We start from the raw sequence: 20,476 nt of genomic DNA on the forward strand, positions 1-20,476 counted from the left end.
CACACTGTCCAAGATTTGGCGGCAGCATCTTCGGCTTTTCAGTCGATGTTGCGCAGTGACGTGCCCTCCAGGGCGTCTAAACGCTCAGTCATGGCACAGGCTGCGCATCTTTCGGATTCTGAGGGGTTCTCGGATGATGGTGAGGTACAGGATGACTCAGCCTCAGATGCCTCAGTCCAGGAGGTAGACACTAAGTCTTCCATCAATGTGCGGGCTCTGGTTAAGGCGGTGCAGGCTATTCTTCTGATTGAGGATGAGGCACCCGCTCCCAAGTCAAGGTATCCTAGTTTTAAAAAGGCTAAGGTTACTTCTACAGCGTTCCCCTTGTCTGATCAGTTGACTGATCACATGGCGGTGGCCTGGCAGACGCCCAGTAAGCGTTTCCTGCCACAGAAACGCTTGGCGTCCAATTATCCATTCCCGGAAGCGCATTGTAAGAAATGGGAAACTCCGCCTGCAGTCGATTCCCATGTAACACGCCTCATCAGGAGTGCTACTTTGCCATTGCCGTCTATATCCTCGCTGAAGGATCCTACGGACAGGAAGGTGGAGACTTGTCTAAAGTCTATTTATTCTCTCTCAGGGGCTGTAGCCCGGCCGTCCATGGCCATCTCCTGGGTGGCCAAGGCCATTGAGGGGTGGGCCAACGCCTTGGAGGACACGTTTACGGATGAATCTCCGGACGTCCAGAGGGCGTTGTTAGGACAGATGAGAGATGCCGCCTCCTACATTGGAGAAGCATCTTTGGATGCTAGCCTGTTGACCTCTAGGGTTTCGGCGGCAGCAGTGTCTGCTCGTAGATCCTTGTGGTTGCGGTCTTGGAGAGCAGACGCGGATTCAAAGAAAGGCTTGGAGGCCTTACCTTTTAATGGGGAATTACTATTTGGTCCGGACCTGGACAAAATAGTAGATACCCTGGCAAAATCCAGGTCAGCCTTCCTCCCTTCAGCTACTACACCTGCTAAGGTCCGGAGCTCGGCGTTTCGTTCCTTTCGGGTTCAGGGCAAGGCAAAGGGTCAGTCCTTCCCGAGGCAGTCCGCACCCAAGACCGCCTCAAAGCCAAAGAAGCAAGCCTGGAGTGCTAGGCGCCCTTCTTCCAAGCCAGAAGATAAGCCTTCTGCGTGATGGGACGGGCCTCCCTCTGGGGGACCCCAGAGTGGGAGGCCGACTTCTTCAATTCGCCCAGTGCTGGCACAATACCACCACGGATGCCTGGGTGCGAGAAGTGGTCTCCCAGGGGTACGCCCTGTCTTTTCGGCACAGGCCGCCTTGCCAGTTTTTTTGCACAAGTCCTTCTCAGGACAAAACCAAGGCCTTGCAGGTTCAGGAAGCCATAGAGGCCTTGCTGACGGCGGGGGTCATTATACCCGTACCACAGTCTCAACGTGGGATGGGGTATTACTCTACGCTGTTTCTGGTGCAGAAACCCAATGGCTCTCATCGCCCCATCCTCAATTTGAAGTCCCTGAACAGGTTTCTCAGGGTTCCCAAATTCAGGATGGAAACTTTGCGTTCCATCATACTGGCGATGGAACCGGGGATTATATGGTCTCCCTGGATATCCAGGACGCCTACCTCCATGTGCCTATAGCAACATCGCACCAACGTTTTCTGCGGTTTGCTATTCTCCACAACCACTACCAATTCAGGGCTCTACCCTTTGGTCTCTCCACGGCACAAAGGGTATTTACCAAGGTGATGGCGGTCATGGCGGCTCACCTTCGGAGCCAGGGGATACGGTTGCTACCGTATCTAGACGACCTCCTCTTGCTGGCAAGCTCCCCGGAGGTACTGATCCAGCATCTCCACCTGACGGTCGCTTGTCTACAGGCGCACGGCTGGTTGATCAACTGGAAGAAATCCTCCCTCATCCCATCACAACGGATGGTTCATTTGGGGGCCCTGCTGGACTCTCGTCAGCAACGGATTTTTCTGACTCCAGAGAAGGTCTCCTCCTTACAGCTGCGGATTCACAGTTGTCTGAGCAGTGGCAGAGTGTCGGTGCACTCAGCGATGAGAGTTTTGGGGTCCATGGTGTCGGCATTCGACATGGTGGAGTTTGCCCAGTTCCATTCCAGGCCCCTGCAGGGGCTGATTCTTTCAGAATGGAACGGATTGCCACACAGGATCCGCTCTCAGATGCTGGTGTTGTCCTCGGAGGTGCGTCTGTCCCTAGCCTGGTGGCTGCAGACAGCGCATCTCCTGGAGGGGCGCCCCTTTTGGATCCCGGAATGGGTTCTGCTCACGACAGATGCCAGTCTCCGGGGTTGGGGGCGGTGACAGGCTCCTTGTCACTTCAGGGTCGTTGGTCGGCGGAGGAAGCGATTCTTCCCATCAACATCCTGGAACTGCGGGCAGTATACAGAGCCCTGCAGTCGTCCGGCACCGCTCTTCACGGAAGGGCCGTTCAGGTGCAGTCAGACAACACCACCACGGTGGCGTACATCAATCACCAGGGAGGGACTCGCAGTCGAGCTGCGATGTCGGAAGTGTCCCGCGTCCTGGCTTGGGCGGAGCGCTATCTTCCAGCTCTCTCGGCAGTTTTCATCCCAGGAGTCCTCAATTGGGAGGCAGACTTCCTCAGCCGTTACGATGTGCATCCCGGGGAATGGTCGCTTCATCCAGAGGTATTCCAACTACTCGTGGACAAGTGGGGGCTGCCAGAACTGGACCTGATGGCGTCCCGTTACAATCACAAGCTGCCTGTGTACGGGTCAAGGACAAGGGACGCAGGCGCAAGTCTGATAGACGCGCTGTCGGTGAAATGGCTGTTTCAACTGGCTTACTTGTTCCCTCCGATATCTCTGCTGCCTCGGGTCCTGCGCAAGTTCAAACGGGACGGAGGCACACTGATCCTGGTGGCCCCAGCGTGGCCCAGAAGGCCGTGGTACTCCGATCTGCGGAGCCTGTCCATCGACGCTCCGTACCTCCTACCTCAACGGCGGGACCTGTTGTCTCAGGGGCCCTGTCTTCACTCGGATCTGGGTCGACTATCTTTGACGGCGTGGCTCTTGAGACAGCCGTCCTGAGGTCTCGGGGCTTTTCTAGCTCCGTTATTACCACCATGCTGAGGGCGCGCAAGCCTGCTTCCGCGAGGATCTATCACAGAGTGTGGCACACTTACTTTCAGTGGTGCGAGGCCAGAAACTATGATCCCCAGGTGTTCCAAGTTTCGCGTATTCTGGCTTTCCTTCAGTCCGGTTTGGACTTAGGATTACGTCTTTCTTCACTGAAGGTACACGTGTCTGGTCTGTCGGTGTGGTTCCAGCGCAGGATCGCTGCTATGCCGGACGTACACACCTTTTTCCAGGGTGTTTTGAGAATCCAGCCTCCCTTTGTGCCACCTGTGGCCCCGTGGGATTTGGCGGTGGTTCTTAGGGCCTTACAGGGTCCTCCTTTTGAGCCCTTGGAGTCAGTGGAGCTCAAGTGGCTAACTTTTAAAACTGTTTTCCTCTTGGCAATTGCTTCTGCCAGGAGGGTTTCAGATTTGGGGGCGCTTTCTTGTCGTCCCCCTTTTCTGATTTTTCATCAGGACAGAGCGGTGCTTCGCACTCGTCCTGATTTCCTGCCTAAGGTGGTTTCCAGGTTCCACATTAATCAGGAAATTGTTGTACCAGCCTTTCAGTCACCTGATCTTTCGGCTGGGGAGACTTCCTTAGACGTTGTCCGGGCACTCCAGGTTTATGTGGACCGGACTAGTTCTGTGAGGAAGTCGGATTCTTTGTTTATCCTCTTTGGTTTTCACAAGAGGGGTTGGCCTGCCAACAAACAGACTCTAGCCCGTTGGCGTCGTTCTGTTATTATTGAGGCTTATATGCAGGAGGGTTTACCTGTTCCAGCCTCGGTTAAGGCTCATTCCACTCGGTCCGTGGGCCCTTCTTGGGCTGCTAGCCGTGGCGCCTCTGCTGTTCAGCTCTGTAAGGCGGCCACCTGGTCTTCCATTCAGACCTTTTTGAGGTTCTATGCGTTTGACACCTTTGCCTCTCAGGATGCATCCTTTGGGCGCCGGGTTCTCCTATCAGCACAGGAGCGTCCCCGCCCTTAGTTGGACTGCTTTGGGACATCCCCAAGGTCACCCTGTGGACCCCTATGGACCCTGAAGTAGAAAACAAGAGATATGGTAAGAACTTACCTTTGTTATCTCTGTTTCTACGAAGTCCATAGGGTCCACAGGGCACCCGACCTGACGCACCTGGCTTCATATGGGCTCTGTGACTGGTCACCGGTTTTCCGTCTCCCATTTCTGTGAGTATGGTTCTTGTGTGTTCCAGTCTTCCTTCTCTCTGTTTCGTCTCCTCCTCCGGCCTGGGCTGCTTACCAACTGAGGTGCCTGTGGCTCAGGGGCGGGGTATAGGGGAGGTTGGACCCAAGTGCATCCTGGGAGCAGCTAAAAGCTTTAACTCCGTGGTGCCCGAGGATCCAGGATCCAGCTATACCCCAAGGTCACCCTGTGGACCCTATGGACTTCGTAGAAACAGAGATAACAAAGGTAAGTTCTTACCATATCTCTTGTTTTTTATCAAACAATCGGGGGAAATGCTGCTGCTCCATTCATCAAATGCCAATCACAGATGAGCCTTACCCGTCTCTCGCTCCCTCTCCCCGAGCCTTACCCGTCCCTCGCTCCCTCTCCCGAGCCTTACCCGTCTCTCGCTCCCTCTCCCGAGCCTTACCCGTCTCTCTCTCTCTCTCCCTGAGCCTTACCCGTCTCTCTCTCTCTCCCTGAGCCTTACCCGTCTCTCTCTCTCTCCCTGAGCCTTACCCGTCCCTCTCTCTCTCTCCCTGAGCCTTACCCGTCTCTCTCTCTCTCCCTGAGCCTTACCCGTCTCTCTCTCTCTCCCTGAGCCTTACCCGTCTCTCTCTCTCTCCCTGAGCCTTACCCGTCTCTCTCTCTCTCCCTGAGCCTTACCAGTCTCTCTCTCCCTGAGCCTTACCCGTCTCTCTCTCTCTCCCTGAGCCTTACCCGTCTCTCTCTCTCCCTGAGCCTTACTCGTCTCTCTCTCTCTCCCTGAGCCTTACTCGTCTCTCTCTCTCTCTCTCCCTGAGCCTTACCAGTCTCTCTCTCTCTCCCTGAGCCTTACCAGTCTCTCTCTCTCTCCCTGAGCCTTACCCGTCTCTCGCTCTCTCTCCCTGAGCGTTAACCGTCCCTCTCTCTCTCTTCCTGAGTGTTACCCTCTCTCTCTCGCTCCCTGAGCCTTACCCGTCTCTCTCTCTCCCCGAGCCTTAGCCGTCTCTCTCTCTCCCCGAGCCTTAGCCCTCTCTCTCTTCCTGAGCGTTACCCTCTCTCTCTCTCTCCCTGAGCCTTACCCGTCTCTCTCTCTCCCCGAGCCTTAGCCGTCTCTCTCTCCCTGAGCGTTACCCGTCTCTCTCTCTCCCCGAGCCTTAGCCGTCTCTCTCTCTCTGAGCGTTACCCGTCCCTCTCTCTCTCCCTGAGCGTTACCCGTCTCTCGCTCGCTGCTCGCCTTTCAGTAGCCCTTAATCAGAATTTCTCCCAATGTCCCCATCACTATTACTGTCTATGAGAGAGGTTATGTGATATACAATTTTGAGAGGTCTCTGCCCCAATACAAGGGTGCACCTGTTACTTCTCCCTGGTGCCTCTTACCTCTCCGTGGCGCCTCTTATCCTTTATATGGCACCAGAAAGGGTACGCAGCGCTTACCAGGTACATAGACATAATCAGTATGCGCCACACAAGAGCAAAGTCACTTACAGTACAGGACACAGACGTGGTGTATAACCATTACTACAGCAGTCATTATACTGAAGGGAAAGGTGCCGTTGTATGCAGTGGGGAGGAGATGATGTTATAAGTGAGAGACGTACATGAGGGCCGAGGGCCCTGCTCGTGAGAGTTTACAGTCTAAAGGGGAGGAGCAGACACACAGGGGAGACACAGAGGAGAGAGACCGTGCGCATGGAGCAGTGGGTTAGGATGAGAGCTGGAAGGCAGTGATAAAGTAGGGGGTCTTGAGAGCCCATTTAAAGATTTGTAGAGAGGTGGAAAGTCTGATGGGGAGAGGGAGAGAGTTCCAGAGGTGAGGAGCAGCACAGGCAGTATCTTGTAGGTGGGAGGAAGTAATTAGGTGGCAGGAGAGGCGGCATTTGTTGCGTGAAGAGGGCGGGTGGGAGAGGAATGGGTGAGGGCTTTGTAAGTGAGTGTGAGAACCTTAAATTGGGAAGGGGAGCCAGTGGAGGGCCTGTAGGAGAGGGGAGGCAGATATAGAGCGTTTGGAGAGGAAGATGAGCAGAGCAGCAGCACTGAGCACAGATTGGAGAGGAGAGAGATGGTGGGATTTGGGGAGGCCAGATAGGAGGAGGTTACAGTATCCCAATCTGGAGATGACCAGTGAGTGAATGAGGGTCTTAGTAGCACGAGAAGGGGGTCTGATCCTGGAAATACTGTATATATGAGATGGAAGCGGCTGGACTGTGAGAGGTGCTGAATATGTGATATGAAGGACAGGAGTCCAGGATAACTCAGAGACAGCGCACTTTGGGGATAGTTGTTCCATAAATAGATGAATTGTCGGAGGTGAGGTTATGCGGGGGGTGGGAAGACGATCAGCGAGGAGAGGAGACGATCGGTAGCATAGAGAGGAGAGGTAGATGCGAGTATGGGCAGCATAGAGAGGAGAGGTAGATGCGAGTATGGGCAGCATAGAGAGGAGAGGTAGATGCGAGTATGGGCAGCATAGAGAGGAGAGGTAGATGCGAGTATGGGCAGCATAGAGAGGAGAGGTAGATGCGAGTATGGGCAGCATAGAGAGGAGAGGTAGATGCGAGTATGGGCAGCATAGAGAGGAGAGGTAGATGCGAGTATGGGCAGCATAGAGAGGAGAGGTAGATGCGAGTATGGGCAGCATAGAGAGGAGAGGTAGATGCGAGTATGGGCAGCATAGAGAGGAGAGGTAGATGCGAGTATGGGCAGCATAGAGAGGAGAGGTAGATGCGAGTATGGGCAGCATAGAGAGGAGAGGTAGATGCGAGTATGGGCAGCATAGAGAGGAGAGGTAGATGCGAGTATGGGCAGCATAGAGAGGAGAGGTAGATGCGAGTATGGGCAGCATAGAGAGGAGAGGTAGATGCGAGTATGGGCAGCATAGAGAGGAGAGGTAGATGCGAGTATGGGCAGCATAGAGAGGAGAGGTAGATGCGAGTATGGGCAGCATAGAGAGGAGAGGTAGATGCGAGTATGGGCAGCATAGAGAGGAGAGGTAGATGCGAGTATGGGCAGCATAGAGAGGAGAGGTAGATGCGAGTATGGGCAGCATAGAGAGGAGAGGTAGATGCGAGTATGGGCAGCATAGAGAGGAGAGGTAGATGCGAGTATGGGCAGCATAGAGAGGAGAGGTAGATGCGAGTATGGGCAGCATAGAGAGGAGAGGTAGATGCGAGTATGGGCAGCATAGAGAGGAGAGGTAGATGCGAGTATGGGCAGCATAGAGAGGAGAGGTAGATGCGAGTATGGGCAGCATAGAGAGGAGAGGTAGATGCGAGTATGGGCAGCATAGAGAGGAGAGGTAGATGCGAGTATGGGCAGCATAGAGAGGAGAGGTAGATGCGAGTATGGGCAGCAGTATAGAGGAGAGGTAGATGCGAGTATGGGCAGCATAGAGAGGAGAGGTAGATGCGAGTATGGGCAGCATAGAGAGGAGAGGTAGATGCGAGTATGGGCAGCATAGAGAGGAGAGGTAGATGCGAGTATGGGCAGCATAGAGAGGAGAGGTAGATGCGAGTATGGGCAGCATAGAGAGGAGAGGTAGATGCGAGTATGGGCAGCATAGAGAGGAGAGGTAGATGCGAGTATGGGCAGCATAGAGAGGAGAGGTAGATGTGAGTATGGGCAGCATAGAGTGGAGAGGTAGATGTGAGTATGGGCAGCATAGAGAGGAGAGGTAGATGTGAGTATGAGCAGCATAGAGAGGAGAGGTAGATGTGAGTATGGGCAGCATAGAGAGGAGAGGTAGATGTGAGAATGGGCAGCATAGAGAGGAGAGGTAGATGTGAGAATGGGCAGCATAGAGAGGAGAGGTAGATGTGAGTATGGGCAGCATAGAGAGGAGAGGTAGATGTGAGTATGGGCAGCATAGAGAGGAGAGGTAGATGTGAGTATGGGCAGCATAGAGAGGAGAGGTAGATGTGAGTATGGGCAGCATAGAGAGGAGAGGTAGATGTGAGTATGGGCAGCATAGAGAGGAGAGGTAGATGTGAGTATGGGCAGCATAGAGAGGAGAGGTAGATGTGAGTATGGGCAGCATAGAGAGAAGAGGTAGATGTGAGTATGGGCAGCATAGAGAGGAGAGGTAGATGTGAGTATGGGCAGCATAGAGAGGAGAGGTAGATGTGAGTATGGGCAGCATAGAGAGGAGAGGTAGATGTGAGTATGGGCAGCATAGAGAGGAGAGGTAGATGTGAGTATGGGCAGCATAGAGAGGAGAGGTAGATGTGAGTATGAGCAGCATAGAGAGGAGAGGTAGATGTGAGTATGAGCAGCATAGAGAGGAGAGGTAGATGTGAGTATGGGCAGCATAGAGAGGAGAGGTAGATGTGAGTATGAGCAGCATAGAGAGGAGAGGTAGATGTGAGTATGAGCAGCATAGAGAGGAGAGGTAGATGTGAGTATGAGCAGCATAGAGAGGAGAGGTAGATGTGAGTATGAGCAGCATAGAGAGGAGAGGTAGATGTGAGTATGAGCAGCATAGAGAGGAGAGGTAGATGTGAGTATGAGCAGCATAGAGAGGAGAGGTAGATGTGAGTATGAGCAGCATAGAGAGGAGAGGTAGATGTGAGTATGGGCAGCATAGAGAGGAGAGGTAGATGTGAGAATGGGCAGCATAGAGAGGAGAGGTAGATGTGAGTATGAGCAGCAGTATAGAGGAGAGGTAGATGTGAGTATGAGCAGCAGTATAGAGGAGAGGTAGATGTGAGTATGAGCAGCATAGAGAGGAGAGGTAGATGTGAGTATGAGCAGCATAGAGAGGAGAGGTAGATGTGAGTATGAGCAGCATAGAGAGGAGAGGTAGATGTGAGTATGAGCAGCATAGAGAGGAGAGGTAGATGTGAGTATGAGCAGCATAGAGAGGAGAGGTAGATGTGAGTATGAGCAGCATAGAGAGGAGAGGTAGATGTGAGTATGAGCAGCATAGAGAGGAGAGGTAGATGTGAGTATGAGCAGCATAGAGAGGAGAGGTAGATGTGAGTATGAGCAGCATAGAGAGGAGAGGTAGATGTGAGTATGAGCAGCAGTATAGAGGAGAGGTAGATGTGAGTATGAGCAGCATAGAGAGGAGAGGTAGATGTGAGTATGGGCAGCATAGAGAGGAGAGGTAGATGTGAGAATGGGCAGCATAGAGAGGAGAGGTAGATGTGAGTATGAGCAGCAGTATAGAGGAGAGGTAGATGTGAGTATGAGCAGCAGTATAGAGGAGAGGTAGATGTGAGTATGAGCAGCAGTATAGAGGATAGTGGATGAGATCACCTAGGGAGGACATATAGAGGGAGGAGAGGTCCAGGAACAGAACCTAGTTCATTTTGAGGCATCTGAACTGGCCCCTGACTTGGATTTGATGCCCGTCTGTGGGCCTGCACAATCTGCCCACTCTCCGCTCCGATCCAGCATCCAGTAGCCGTGTACCACCCAGGTGTTTGTCCACTGCCACTCTGTGTCCACTTTACCAACTGCCGCTCTCACACGAATCACCAGTGCAGCCATATTGCTAATGCTCCACTGCTGCTGCCAGCGCCAACAGTCATTCCACGCTCAGATAGCGCCATTCATCCGCTATACACAGTGACGCCGGTCATTCAGTCTCTGTATACCATCACCACTCAGTATATATATATACACACACACATAGATGTAGTGAGTTATATAATGGAGAGACTGCGGGAGGGGGCAGGTAGGTAACATACCACTGGCTGGGTAACTTACCTTTTGGTACCCAGAACTTGCCCCCCCAGCTTGATCTTCAGCTTGAGCTGGGGTTTGTGCGGAGCTTTCTCTGTGGCATCGGGGTGTCTGTGCTGCGAGTACCCCGCGGGACCCCCACCCTCCTGGTGGTGTTTCTTCTTGTGCTTCTTGTGTTTCTTGTGCTTTTTCCTGTGGATCCCGTGTGACCCGACATCGTCCTCATCACCTGCAGGGAAGCGACACACAATGAGAGTCATAGCACACGTCACCCCCCTCCCCCACTGACAACCCACAGAGGGGGCAGGTCCACGACACCTGTACTGACTGACATCACTCCTGGGATGTGAGGTGTGAGAGGGGAGGAGAGTACCATGGCATTAGCCTCTAACACCATAGATGGGGGCATTACCCTCTAACACCATAGATGGGGGCATTACCCTCTAACACCATAGATGGGGGCATTACCCTCTAACACCATAGATGGGGGGGCATTACCCTCTAACACCATAGATGGGGGCATTACCCTCTAACACCATAGATGGGGGGCATTACCCTCTAACACCATAGATGGGGGGCATTACCCTCTAACACTATAGACAGGGGGGGCATTACCCTGTAACACTATAGACAGGGGGGGGCATAACCCTGTAACACTATAGACAGGGGGGGGCATTACCCTGTAACACTATAGACAGGGGTGGGCATTACCCTGTAACACTATAGACAGGGGGGGCATTACCCTCTAACACTATAGACAGGGGGGGGCATTACCCTCTAACACTATAGACAGGGGGGGGCATTACCCTCTAACACTATAGACAGGGGGGGGCATTACCCTCTAACACTATAGACAGGGGGGGGCATTACCCTGTAACACTATAGACAGGGGGGGGCATTACCCTGTAACACTATAGACAGGGGGGGCATTACCCTGTAACACTATAGACAGGGGGGGGGCATTACCCTGTAACACTATAGACAGGGGGGGGCATTACCCTGTAACACTATAGACAGGGGGGGGGTATTACCCTGTAACACTATAGACAGGGGGGGGCATTACCCTGTAACACTATAGACAGGGGGGGGCATTACCCTGTAACACTATAGACAGGGGGGGGCATTACCCTGTAACACTATAGACAGGGGGGGGCATTACCCTGTAACACTATAGACAGGGGGGGGCATTACCCTGTAACACTATAGACAGGGGGGGGCATTACCCTGTAACACTATAGACAGGGGGGGGGCATTACCCTGTAACACTATAGACAGGGGGGGGCATTACCCTGTAACACTATAGACAGGGGGGGGCATTACCCTGTAACACTATAGACAGGGGGGGGCATTACCCTGTAACACTATAGACAGGGGGGGGGCATTACCCTGTAACACTATAGACAGGGGGGGGCATTACCCTGTAACACTATAGACAGGGGGGGGGCATTACCCTGTAACACTATAGACAGGGGGGGGGCATAACCCTGTAACACTATAGACAGGGGGGGGCATAACCCTGTAACACTATAGACGGGGGGGGGCATAACCCTGTAACACTATAGACGGGGGGGGCATTACCCTGTAACACTATAGACAGGGGGGGGCATTACCCTGTAACACTATAGACAGGGGGGGGGCATTACCCTGTAACACTATAGACAGGGGGGGGGCATTACCCTGTAACACTATAGACAGGGGGGGGCATTACCCTGTAACACTATAGACAGGGGGGGGCATTACCATGTAACACTATAGACAGGGGGGGGCATTACCCTGTAACACTATAGACAGGGGGGGGCATTACCCTGTAACACTATAGACAGGGGGGGGCATTACCCTGTAACACTATAGACAGGGGGGGGGCATTACCCTGTAACACTATAGACAGGGGGGGGGCATTACCCTGTAACACTATAGACAGGGGGGGGCATTACCCTGTAACACTATAGACAGGGGGGGGCATTACCCTGTAACACTATAGACAGGGGGGGGCATTACCCTGTAACACTATAGACAGGGGGGGGGCATTACCCTGTAACACTATAGACAGGGGGGGGGCATTACCCTGTAACACTATAGACAGGGGGGGGCATTACCCTGTAACACTATAGACAGGGGGGGGGCATTACCCTGTAACACTATAGACAGGGGGGGGCATAACCCTGTAACACTATAGACAGGGGGGGGCATAACCCTGTAACACTATAGACGGGGGGGCATTACCCTGTAACACTATAGACAGGGGGGGGCATTACCCTGTAACACTATAGACAGGGGGGGGCATTACCCTGTAACACTATAGACAGGGGGGGGCATTACCCTGTAACACTATAGACAGGGGGGGGCATTACCCTGTAACACTATAGACAGGGGGGGGCATTACCCTGTAACACTATAGACAGGGGGGGGCATTACCCTGTAACACTATAGACAGGGGGGGGCATTACCCTGTAACACTATAGACAGGGGGGGGCATTACCCTGTAACACTATAGACAGGGGGGGGCATTACCCTGTAACACTATAGACAGGGGGGGGGCATTACCCTGTAACACTATAGACAGGGGGGGGCATTACCCTGTAACACTATAGACAGGGGCGGGCATTACCCTGTAACACTATAGACAGGGGGGGGGCATTACCCTGTAACACTATAGACAGGGGGGGGCATTACCCTGTAACACTATAGACAGGGGGGGGCATTACCCTGTAACACTATAGACAGGGGGGGGCATTACCCTGTAACACTATAGACAGGGGGGGGCATTACCCTGTAACACTATAGACAGGGGGGAGCATTACCCTGTAACACTATAGACAGGGGGGGGCATTACCCTGTAACACTATAGACAGGGGGGGGCATTACCCTGTAACACTATAGACAGGGGGGGGCATTACCCTGTAACACTATAGACAGGGGGGGCATTACCCTGTAACACTATAGACAGGGGGGGGCATTACCCTGTAACACTATAGACAGGGGGGGGCATTACCCTGTAACACAATGTGATCCTCACCAATAACCCTTCCCTGGGGTCTGTCCTATGGATATAGTCTGGGCTGCCTGCCATGAGGGAGATCAGCTCGGTGGACAGTAAGTGGGAGAAGCAGAGGTGAGTGATTATTATGGGATGTACAGGTGTGCTGCTCCCCGTGTACGGTTACAGAGGTGAGTGATTATTATGGGATGTACAGGTGCGCTGCTCCCCGTGTACGGTTACAGAGGTGAGTGATTATTATGGGATGTACAGGTGTGTTGCTCCCCGTGTACGGTTACAGAGGTGAGTGATTATTATGGGATGTACAGGTGCGCTGCTCCCCGTGTACGGTTACAGAGGTGAGTGATTATTATGGGGTGTACAGGTGCGCTGCTCCCGGTGTACGGTTACAGAGGTGAGTGATTATTATGGGATGTACAGGTGCGCTGCTCCCCGTGTACGGTTACAGAGGTGAGTGATTATTATGGGATGTACAGGTGCGCTGCTCCCCGTGTACGGTTACAGAGGTGAGTGATTATTATGGGATGTACAGGTGTGTTGCTCCCCGTGTACGGTTACAGAGGTGAGTGATTATTATGGGATGTACAGGTGCGCTGCTCCCCGTGTACGGTTACAGAGGTGAGTGATTATTATGGGGTGTACAGGTGCGATGCTCCCGGTGTACGGTTACAGAGGTGAGTGATTATTGTGGGATGTACAGGTGCGCTGCTCCCCGTGTACGGTTACAGAGGTGAGTGATTATTATGGGATGTACAGGTGCGCTGCTCCCCGTGTACGGTTACAGAGGTGAGTGATTATTATGGGGTGTACAGGTGCGCTGCTCCCCGTGTACGGTTACAGAGGTGAGTGATTATTATGGGGTGTACAGGTGCGCTGCTCCCCGTGTACGGTTACAGAGGTGAGTGATTATTATGGGATGTACAGGTGTGCTGCTCCCCGTGTACGGTTACAGAGGTGAGTGATTATTATGGGATGTACAGGTGTGCTGCTCCCCGTGTACGGTTACAGAGGTGAGTGATTATTATGGGATGTACAGGTGCGCTGCTCCCCGTGTACGGTTACAGAGGTGAGTGATTATTATGGGATGTACAGGTGCGCTGCTCCCCGTGTACGGTTACAGAGGTGAGTGATTATTATGGGATGTACAGGTGCGCTGCTCCCCGTGTACGGTTACAGAGGTGAGTGATTATTATGGGATGTACAGGTGCGCTGCTCCCCGTGTACGGTTACAGAGGTGAGTGATTATTATGGGGTGTACAGGTGCGCTGCTCCCGGTGTACGGTTACAGAGGTGAGTGATTATTATGGGATGTACAGGTGCGCTGCTCCCCGTGTACGGTTACAGAGGTGAGTGATTATTATGGGATGTACAGGTGTGTTGCTCCCCGTGTACGGTTACAGAGGTGAGTGATTATTATGGGATGTACAGGTGCGCTGCTCCCCGTGTACGGTTACAGAGGTGAGTGATTATTATGGGGTGTACAGGTGTGATGCTCCCGGTGTACGGTTACAGAGGTGAGTGATTATTATGGGGTGTACAGGTGCGCTGCTCCCCGTGTACGGTTACAGAGGTGAGTGATTATTATGGGATGTACAGGTGTGCTGCTCCCCGTGTACGGTTACAGAGGTGAGTGATTATTATGGGATGTACAGGTGCGCTGCTCCCCGTGTACGGTTACAGAGGTGAGTGATTATTATGGGATGTACAGGTGTGCTGCTCCCCGTGTACGGTTACAGAGGTGAGTGATTATTATGGGGTGTACAGGTGTGATGCTCCCCGTGTACGGTTACAGAGGTGAGTGATTATTATGGGATGTACAGGTGCGCTGCTCCCCGTGTACGGTTACAGAGGTGAGTGATTATTATGGGGTGTACAGGTGTGATGCTCCCGGTGTACGGTTACAGAGGTGAGTGATTATTATGGGATGTACAGGTGCGCTGCTCCCCGTGTACGGTTACAGAGGTGAGTGATTATTATGGGGTGTACAGGTGCGCTGCTCCCGGTGTACGGTTACAGAGGTGAGTGATTATTATGGGATGTACAGGTGTGTTGCTCCCGGTGTACGGTTACAGAGGTGAGTGATTATTATGGGATGTACAGGTGCGCTGCTCCCCGTGTACGGTTACAGAGGTGAGTGATTATTATGGGGTGTACAGGTGTGATGCTCCCGGTGTACGGTTACAGAGGTGAGTGATTATTATGGGATGTACAGGTGCGCTGCTCCCCGTGTACGGTTACAGAGGTGAGTGATTATTATGGGATGTACAGGTGTGATGCTCCCCGTGTACGGTTACAGAGGTGAGTGATTATTATGGGATGTACAGGTGTGCTGCTCCCCGTGTACGGTTACAGAGGTGAGTGATTATTATGGGATGTACAGGTGCGCTGCTCCCCGTGTACGGTTACAGAGGTGAGTGATTATTATGGGATGTACAGGTGCGCTGCTCCCAGTGTACGGTTACAGAGGTGAGTGATTATTATGGGATGTACAGGTGCGCTGCTCCCCGTGTACGGTTACCTGTCCCCTCCATGACCAGAACATCCGGGGTGTATAACTGTCCTCCGGGCTCATTCTCCAGGCCCCACTACCGAGCACACCGGAAACCGTGCCAGGAACTTCTTACTCCGGCTTTTGTTTCCGGGGGAAGCATTTTTTCGAGTGCAGCAGTCACCTGACGGCCGCCATCTTGGTGGTGGAGGCAGATCACAGTGAGACGTGACGACACGCAGGGTATATAACTATATATCACTGTATCAGTCACTTCAATTTCCTTCTCCAGCTGCCCCTGCCCCCTCCTCTGCCCCCTCCTCTGCCCCTTCCACTACGGTAAAGACTAATTCCACTTCAGTTATTGTATCAGGAAGTGACGTGCACTGAGGGCGGAAGTGTAGTTTCCTGCCCACACAGTGCACCAAAAAAACAAAGTTAACCCCTCGCTACGCTCGCCACGTGGTTATATTCCCACACTATGCCCACTTGCATTGTAGGGAATGACGTTGGACACTTTTGATGACGTCATGATCAATCTACGGAAGGGGATCTAGCTGTTACTCTTCCACTACCTCTGCCCCTACTCCTTCCACTATCTGCCCCTTCCACTACCTCTGCCCCTTCCACTACCTCTGCTCCTTCCACTACCTCTGCCCCTTCCACTACCTCTGCCCCTTCCACTACCTCTGCCCCTTCCACTATCTGCCCCTTCCACTATCTGCCCCTTCCACTACCTCTGCTCCTTCCACTACCTCTGCCCCTTCCACTATCTGCCCCTTCCACTATCTGCCCCTTCCACTACCTCTGCCCCTTCCACTATCTGCCCCTTCCACTATCTGCCCCTTCCACTACCTCTGCTCCTTCCACTACCTCTGCCCCTTTCACTACCTCTGCCCCTTCCACTACCTCTGCCCCTGCTCCTTCCACTACCTCTGCCCCTTCCACTATCTGCCCCTTCCACTATCTGCCCCTTCCACTACCTCTGCTCCTTCCACTACCTCTGCCCCTTCCACTACCTCTGCCCCTTCCACTACCTCTGCCCCTGCTCCTTCCACTACCTCTGCCCCTTCCACTATCTGCCCCTTCCACTATCTGCCCCTTCCACTACCTCTGCCCCTTCCACTATCTGCCCCTTCCACTACCTCTGCTCCTTCCACTACCTCTGCCCCTTCCACTACCTCTGCCCCTGCTCCTTCCACTACCTCTGCCCCTTCCACTATCTGCCCCTTCCACTATCTGCCCCTTCCACTACCTCTGCTCCTTCCACTACCTCTGCCCCTTCCACTACCTCTGCCCCTTCCACTACCTCTGCCCCTGCTCCTTCCACTACCTCTGCCCCTTCCACTATCTGCCCCTTCCACTATCTGCCCCTTCCACTACCTCTGCCCCTTCCACTATCTGCCCCTTCCACTATCTGCCCCTTCCACTACCTCTGCCCCTTCCACTACCTCTGCCCCTTCCACTACCTCTGCCCCTGCTCCTTCCACTACCTCTGCCCCTTCCACTATCTGCCCCTTCCACTATCTGCCCCTTCCACTACCTCTGCTCCTTCCACTACCTCTGCCCCTTCCACTACCTCTGCCCCTTCCACTACCTCTGCCCCTGCTCCTTCCACTACCTCTGCCCCTTCCACTATCTGCCCCTTCCACTATCTGCCCCTTCCACTACCTCTGCCCCTTCCACTATCTGCCCCTTCCACTATCTGCCCCTTCCACTACCTCTGCCCCTTCCACTACCTCTGCCCCTTCCACTACCTCTGCCCCTTCCACTATCTGCCCCTTCCACTATCTGCCCCTTCCACTACCTCTGCCCCTTCCACTATCTGCCCCTTCCACTACCTCTGCTCCTTCCACTACCTCTGCCCCTTCCACTACCTCTGCCCCTTCCACTACCTCTGCCCCTGCTCCTTCCACTACCTCTGCCCCTTCCACTATCTGCCCCTTCCACTATCTGCCCCTTCCACTACCTCTGCCCCTTCCACTATCTGCCCCTTCCACTATCTGCCCCTTCCACTACCTCTGCTCCTTCCACTACCTCTGCCCCTTTCACTACCTCTGCCCCTTCCACTACCTCTGCCCCTGCTCCTTCCACTACCTCTGCCCCTTCCACTATCTGCCCCTTCCACTATCTGCCCCTTCCACTACCTCTGCTCCTTCCACTACCTCTGCCCCTTCCACTACCTCTGCCCCTTCCACTACCTCTGCCCCTGCTCCTTCCACTACCTCTGCCCCTTCCACTATCTGCCCCTTCCACTATCTGCCCCTTCCACTACCTCTGCCCCTTCCACTATCTGCCCCTTCCACTACCTCTGCTCCTTCCACTACCTCTGCCCCTTCCACTACCTCTGCCCCTTCCACTACCTCTGCCCCTGCTCCTTCCACTACCTCTGCCCCTTCCACTATCTGCCCCTTCCACTATCTGCCCCTTCCACTACCTCTGCTCCTTCCACTACCTCTGCCCCTTCCACTACCTCTGCCCCTTCCACTACCTCTGCCCCTGCTCCTTCCACTACCTCTGCCCCTTCCACTATCTGCCCCTTCCACTATCTGCCCCTTCCACTATCTGCCCCTTCCACTATCTGCCCCTTCCACTACCTCTGCCCCTTCCACTACCTCTGCCCCTTCCACTACCTCTGCCCCTTCCACTATCTGCCCCTTCCACTATCTGCCCCTTCCACTACCTGCCCCTTCCACTATCTGCCCCTTCCACTACCTCTGCTCCTTCCACTACCTCTGCCCCTTCCACTACCTCTGCCCCTTCCACTACCTCTGCCCCTGCTCCTTCCACTACCTCTGCCCCTTCCACTATCTGCCCCTTCCACTATCTGCCCCTTCCACTATCTGCCCCTTCCACTACCTCTGCCCCTTCCACTATCTGCCCCTTCCACTATCTGCCCCTTCCACTACCTCTGCTCCTTCCACTACCTCTGCCCCTTTCACTACCTCTGCCCCTTCCACTACCTCTGCCCCTGCTCCTTCCACTACCTCTGCCCCTTCCACTATCTGCCCCTTCCACTATCTGCCCCTTCCACTACCTCTGCTCCTTCCACTACCTCTGCCCCTTCCACTACCTCTGCCCCTTCCACTACCTCTGCCCCTGCTCCTTCCACTACCTCTGCCCCTTCCACTATCTGCCCCTTCCACTATCTGCCCCTTCCACTACCTCTGCCCCTTCCACTATCTGCCCCTTCCACTACCTCTGCTCCTTCCACTACCTCTGCCCCTTCCACTACCTCTGCCCCTGCTCCTTCCACTACCTCTGCCCCTTCCACTATCTGCCCCTTCCACTATCTGCCCCTTCCACTACCTCTGCTCCTTCCACTACCTCTGCCCCTTCCACTACCTCTGCCCCTTCCACTACCTCTGCCCCTGCTCCTTCCACTACCTCTGCCCCTTCCACTATCTGCCCCTTCCACTATCTGCCCCTTCCACTACCTCTGCCCCTTCCACTATCTGCCCCTTCCACTATCTGCCCCTTCCACTACCTCTGCCCCTTCCACTACCTCTGCCCCTTCCACTACCTCTGCCCCTGCTCCTTCCACTACCTCTGCCCCTTCCACTATCTGCCCCTTCCACTATCTGCCCCTTCCACTACCTCTGCTCCTTCCACTACCTCTGCCCCTTCCACTACCTCTGCCCCTTCCACTACCTCTGCCCCTGCTCCTTCCACTACCTCTGCCCCTTCCACTATCTGCCCCTTCCACTATCTGCCCCTTCCACTACCTCTGCCCCTTCCACTATCTGCCCCTTCCACTATCTGCCCCTTCCACTACCTCTGCCCCTTCCACTACCTCTGCCCCTTCCACTACCTCTGCCCCTTCCACTATCTGCCCCTTCCACTATCTGCCCCTTCCACTACCTCTGCCCCTTCCACTATCTGCCCCTTCCACTACCTCTGCTCCTTCCACTACCTCTGCCCCTTCCACTACCTCTGCCCCTTCCACTACCTCTGCCCCTGCTCCTTCCACTACCTCTGCCCCTTCCACTATCTGCCCCTTCCACTATCTGCCCCTTCCACTACCTCTGCCCCTTCCACTATCTGCCCCTTCCACTATCTGCCCCTTCCACTACCTCTGCTCCTTCCACTACCTCTGCCCCTTTCACTACCTCTGCCCCTTCCACTACCTCTGCCCCTGCTCCTTCCACTACCTCTGCCCCTTCCACTATCTGCCCCTTCCACTATCTGCCCCTTCCACTACCTCTGCTCCTTCCACTACCTCTGCCCCTTCCACTACCTCTGCCCCTGCTCCTTCCACTACCTCTGCCCCTTCCACTATCTGCCCCTTCCACTATCTGCCCCTTCCACTACCTCTGCCCCTTCCACTATCTGCCCCTTCCACTACCTCTGCTCCTTCCACTACCTCTGCCCCTTCCACTACCTCTGCCCCTTCCACTACCTCTGCCCCTGCTCCTTCCACTACCTCTGCCCCTTCCACTATCTGCCCCTTCCACTATCTGCCCCTTCCACTACCTCTGCTCCTTCCACTACCTCTGCCCCTTCCACTACCTCTGCCCCTTCCACTACCTCTGCCCCTGCTCCTTCCACTACCTCTGCCCCTTCCACTATCTGCCCCTTCCACTATCTGCCCCTTCCACTATCTGCCCCTTCCACTATCTGCCCCTTCCACTACCTCTGCCCCTTCCACTACCTCTGCCCCTTCCACTACCTCTGCCCCTTCCACTATCTGCCCCTTCCACTACCTGCCCCTTCCACTATCTGCCCCTTCCACTACCTCTGCTCCTTCCACTACCTCTGCCCCTTCCACTACCTCTGCCCCTTCCACTACCTCTGCCCCTGCTCCTTCCACTACCTCTGCCCCTTCCACTATCTGCCCCTTCCACTATCTGCCCCTTCCACTATCTGCCCCTTCCACTACCTCTGCCCCTTCCACTATCTGCCCCTTCCACTATCTGCCCCTTCCACTACCTCTGCTCCTTCCACTACCTCTGCCCCTTCCACTACCTCTGCCCCTTCCACTACCTCTGCCCCTGCTCCTTCCACTACCTCTGCCCCTTCCACTATCTGCCCCTTCCACTATCTGCCCCTTCCACTACCTCTGCTCCTTCCACTACCTCTG

The 20,476-nt window shown here is 54.3% G+C and overlaps 1 protein-coding gene across 1 annotated transcript in view; it reads right to left on the bottom strand.

The window, feature by feature from the left end:
• Window positions 1-15,600, bottom strand: part of INO80B (INO80 complex subunit B) — a 200,544-nt gene extending 184,944 nt beyond the window's left edge. The window contains exons 1-2 of the mRNA XM_088454461.1: window positions 15,427-15,600; window positions 9,935-10,139 (exon numbers count right to left, since the gene is read on the bottom strand). Of these exons, the coding sequence (XP_088310587.1) occupies window positions 9,935-10,139; window positions 15,427-15,439 (218 nt within the window). The 5' untranslated portion in view covers window positions 15,440-15,600. The remainder of the gene's footprint in view (window positions 1-9,934; window positions 10,140-15,426) is intronic.
• Between the last annotated feature and the right edge of the window lie 4,876 nt (window positions 15,601-20,476).

Source organism: Taudactylus pleione, unplaced genomic scaffold (assembly GCF_031769625.1).
Source record: "Taudactylus pleione unplaced genomic scaffold, aTauple2 ptg000618l, whole genome shotgun sequence".
In the NCBI taxonomy this organism is placed as follows: Eukaryota; Metazoa; Chordata; class Amphibia; order Anura; family Myobatrachidae; genus Taudactylus; species Taudactylus pleione.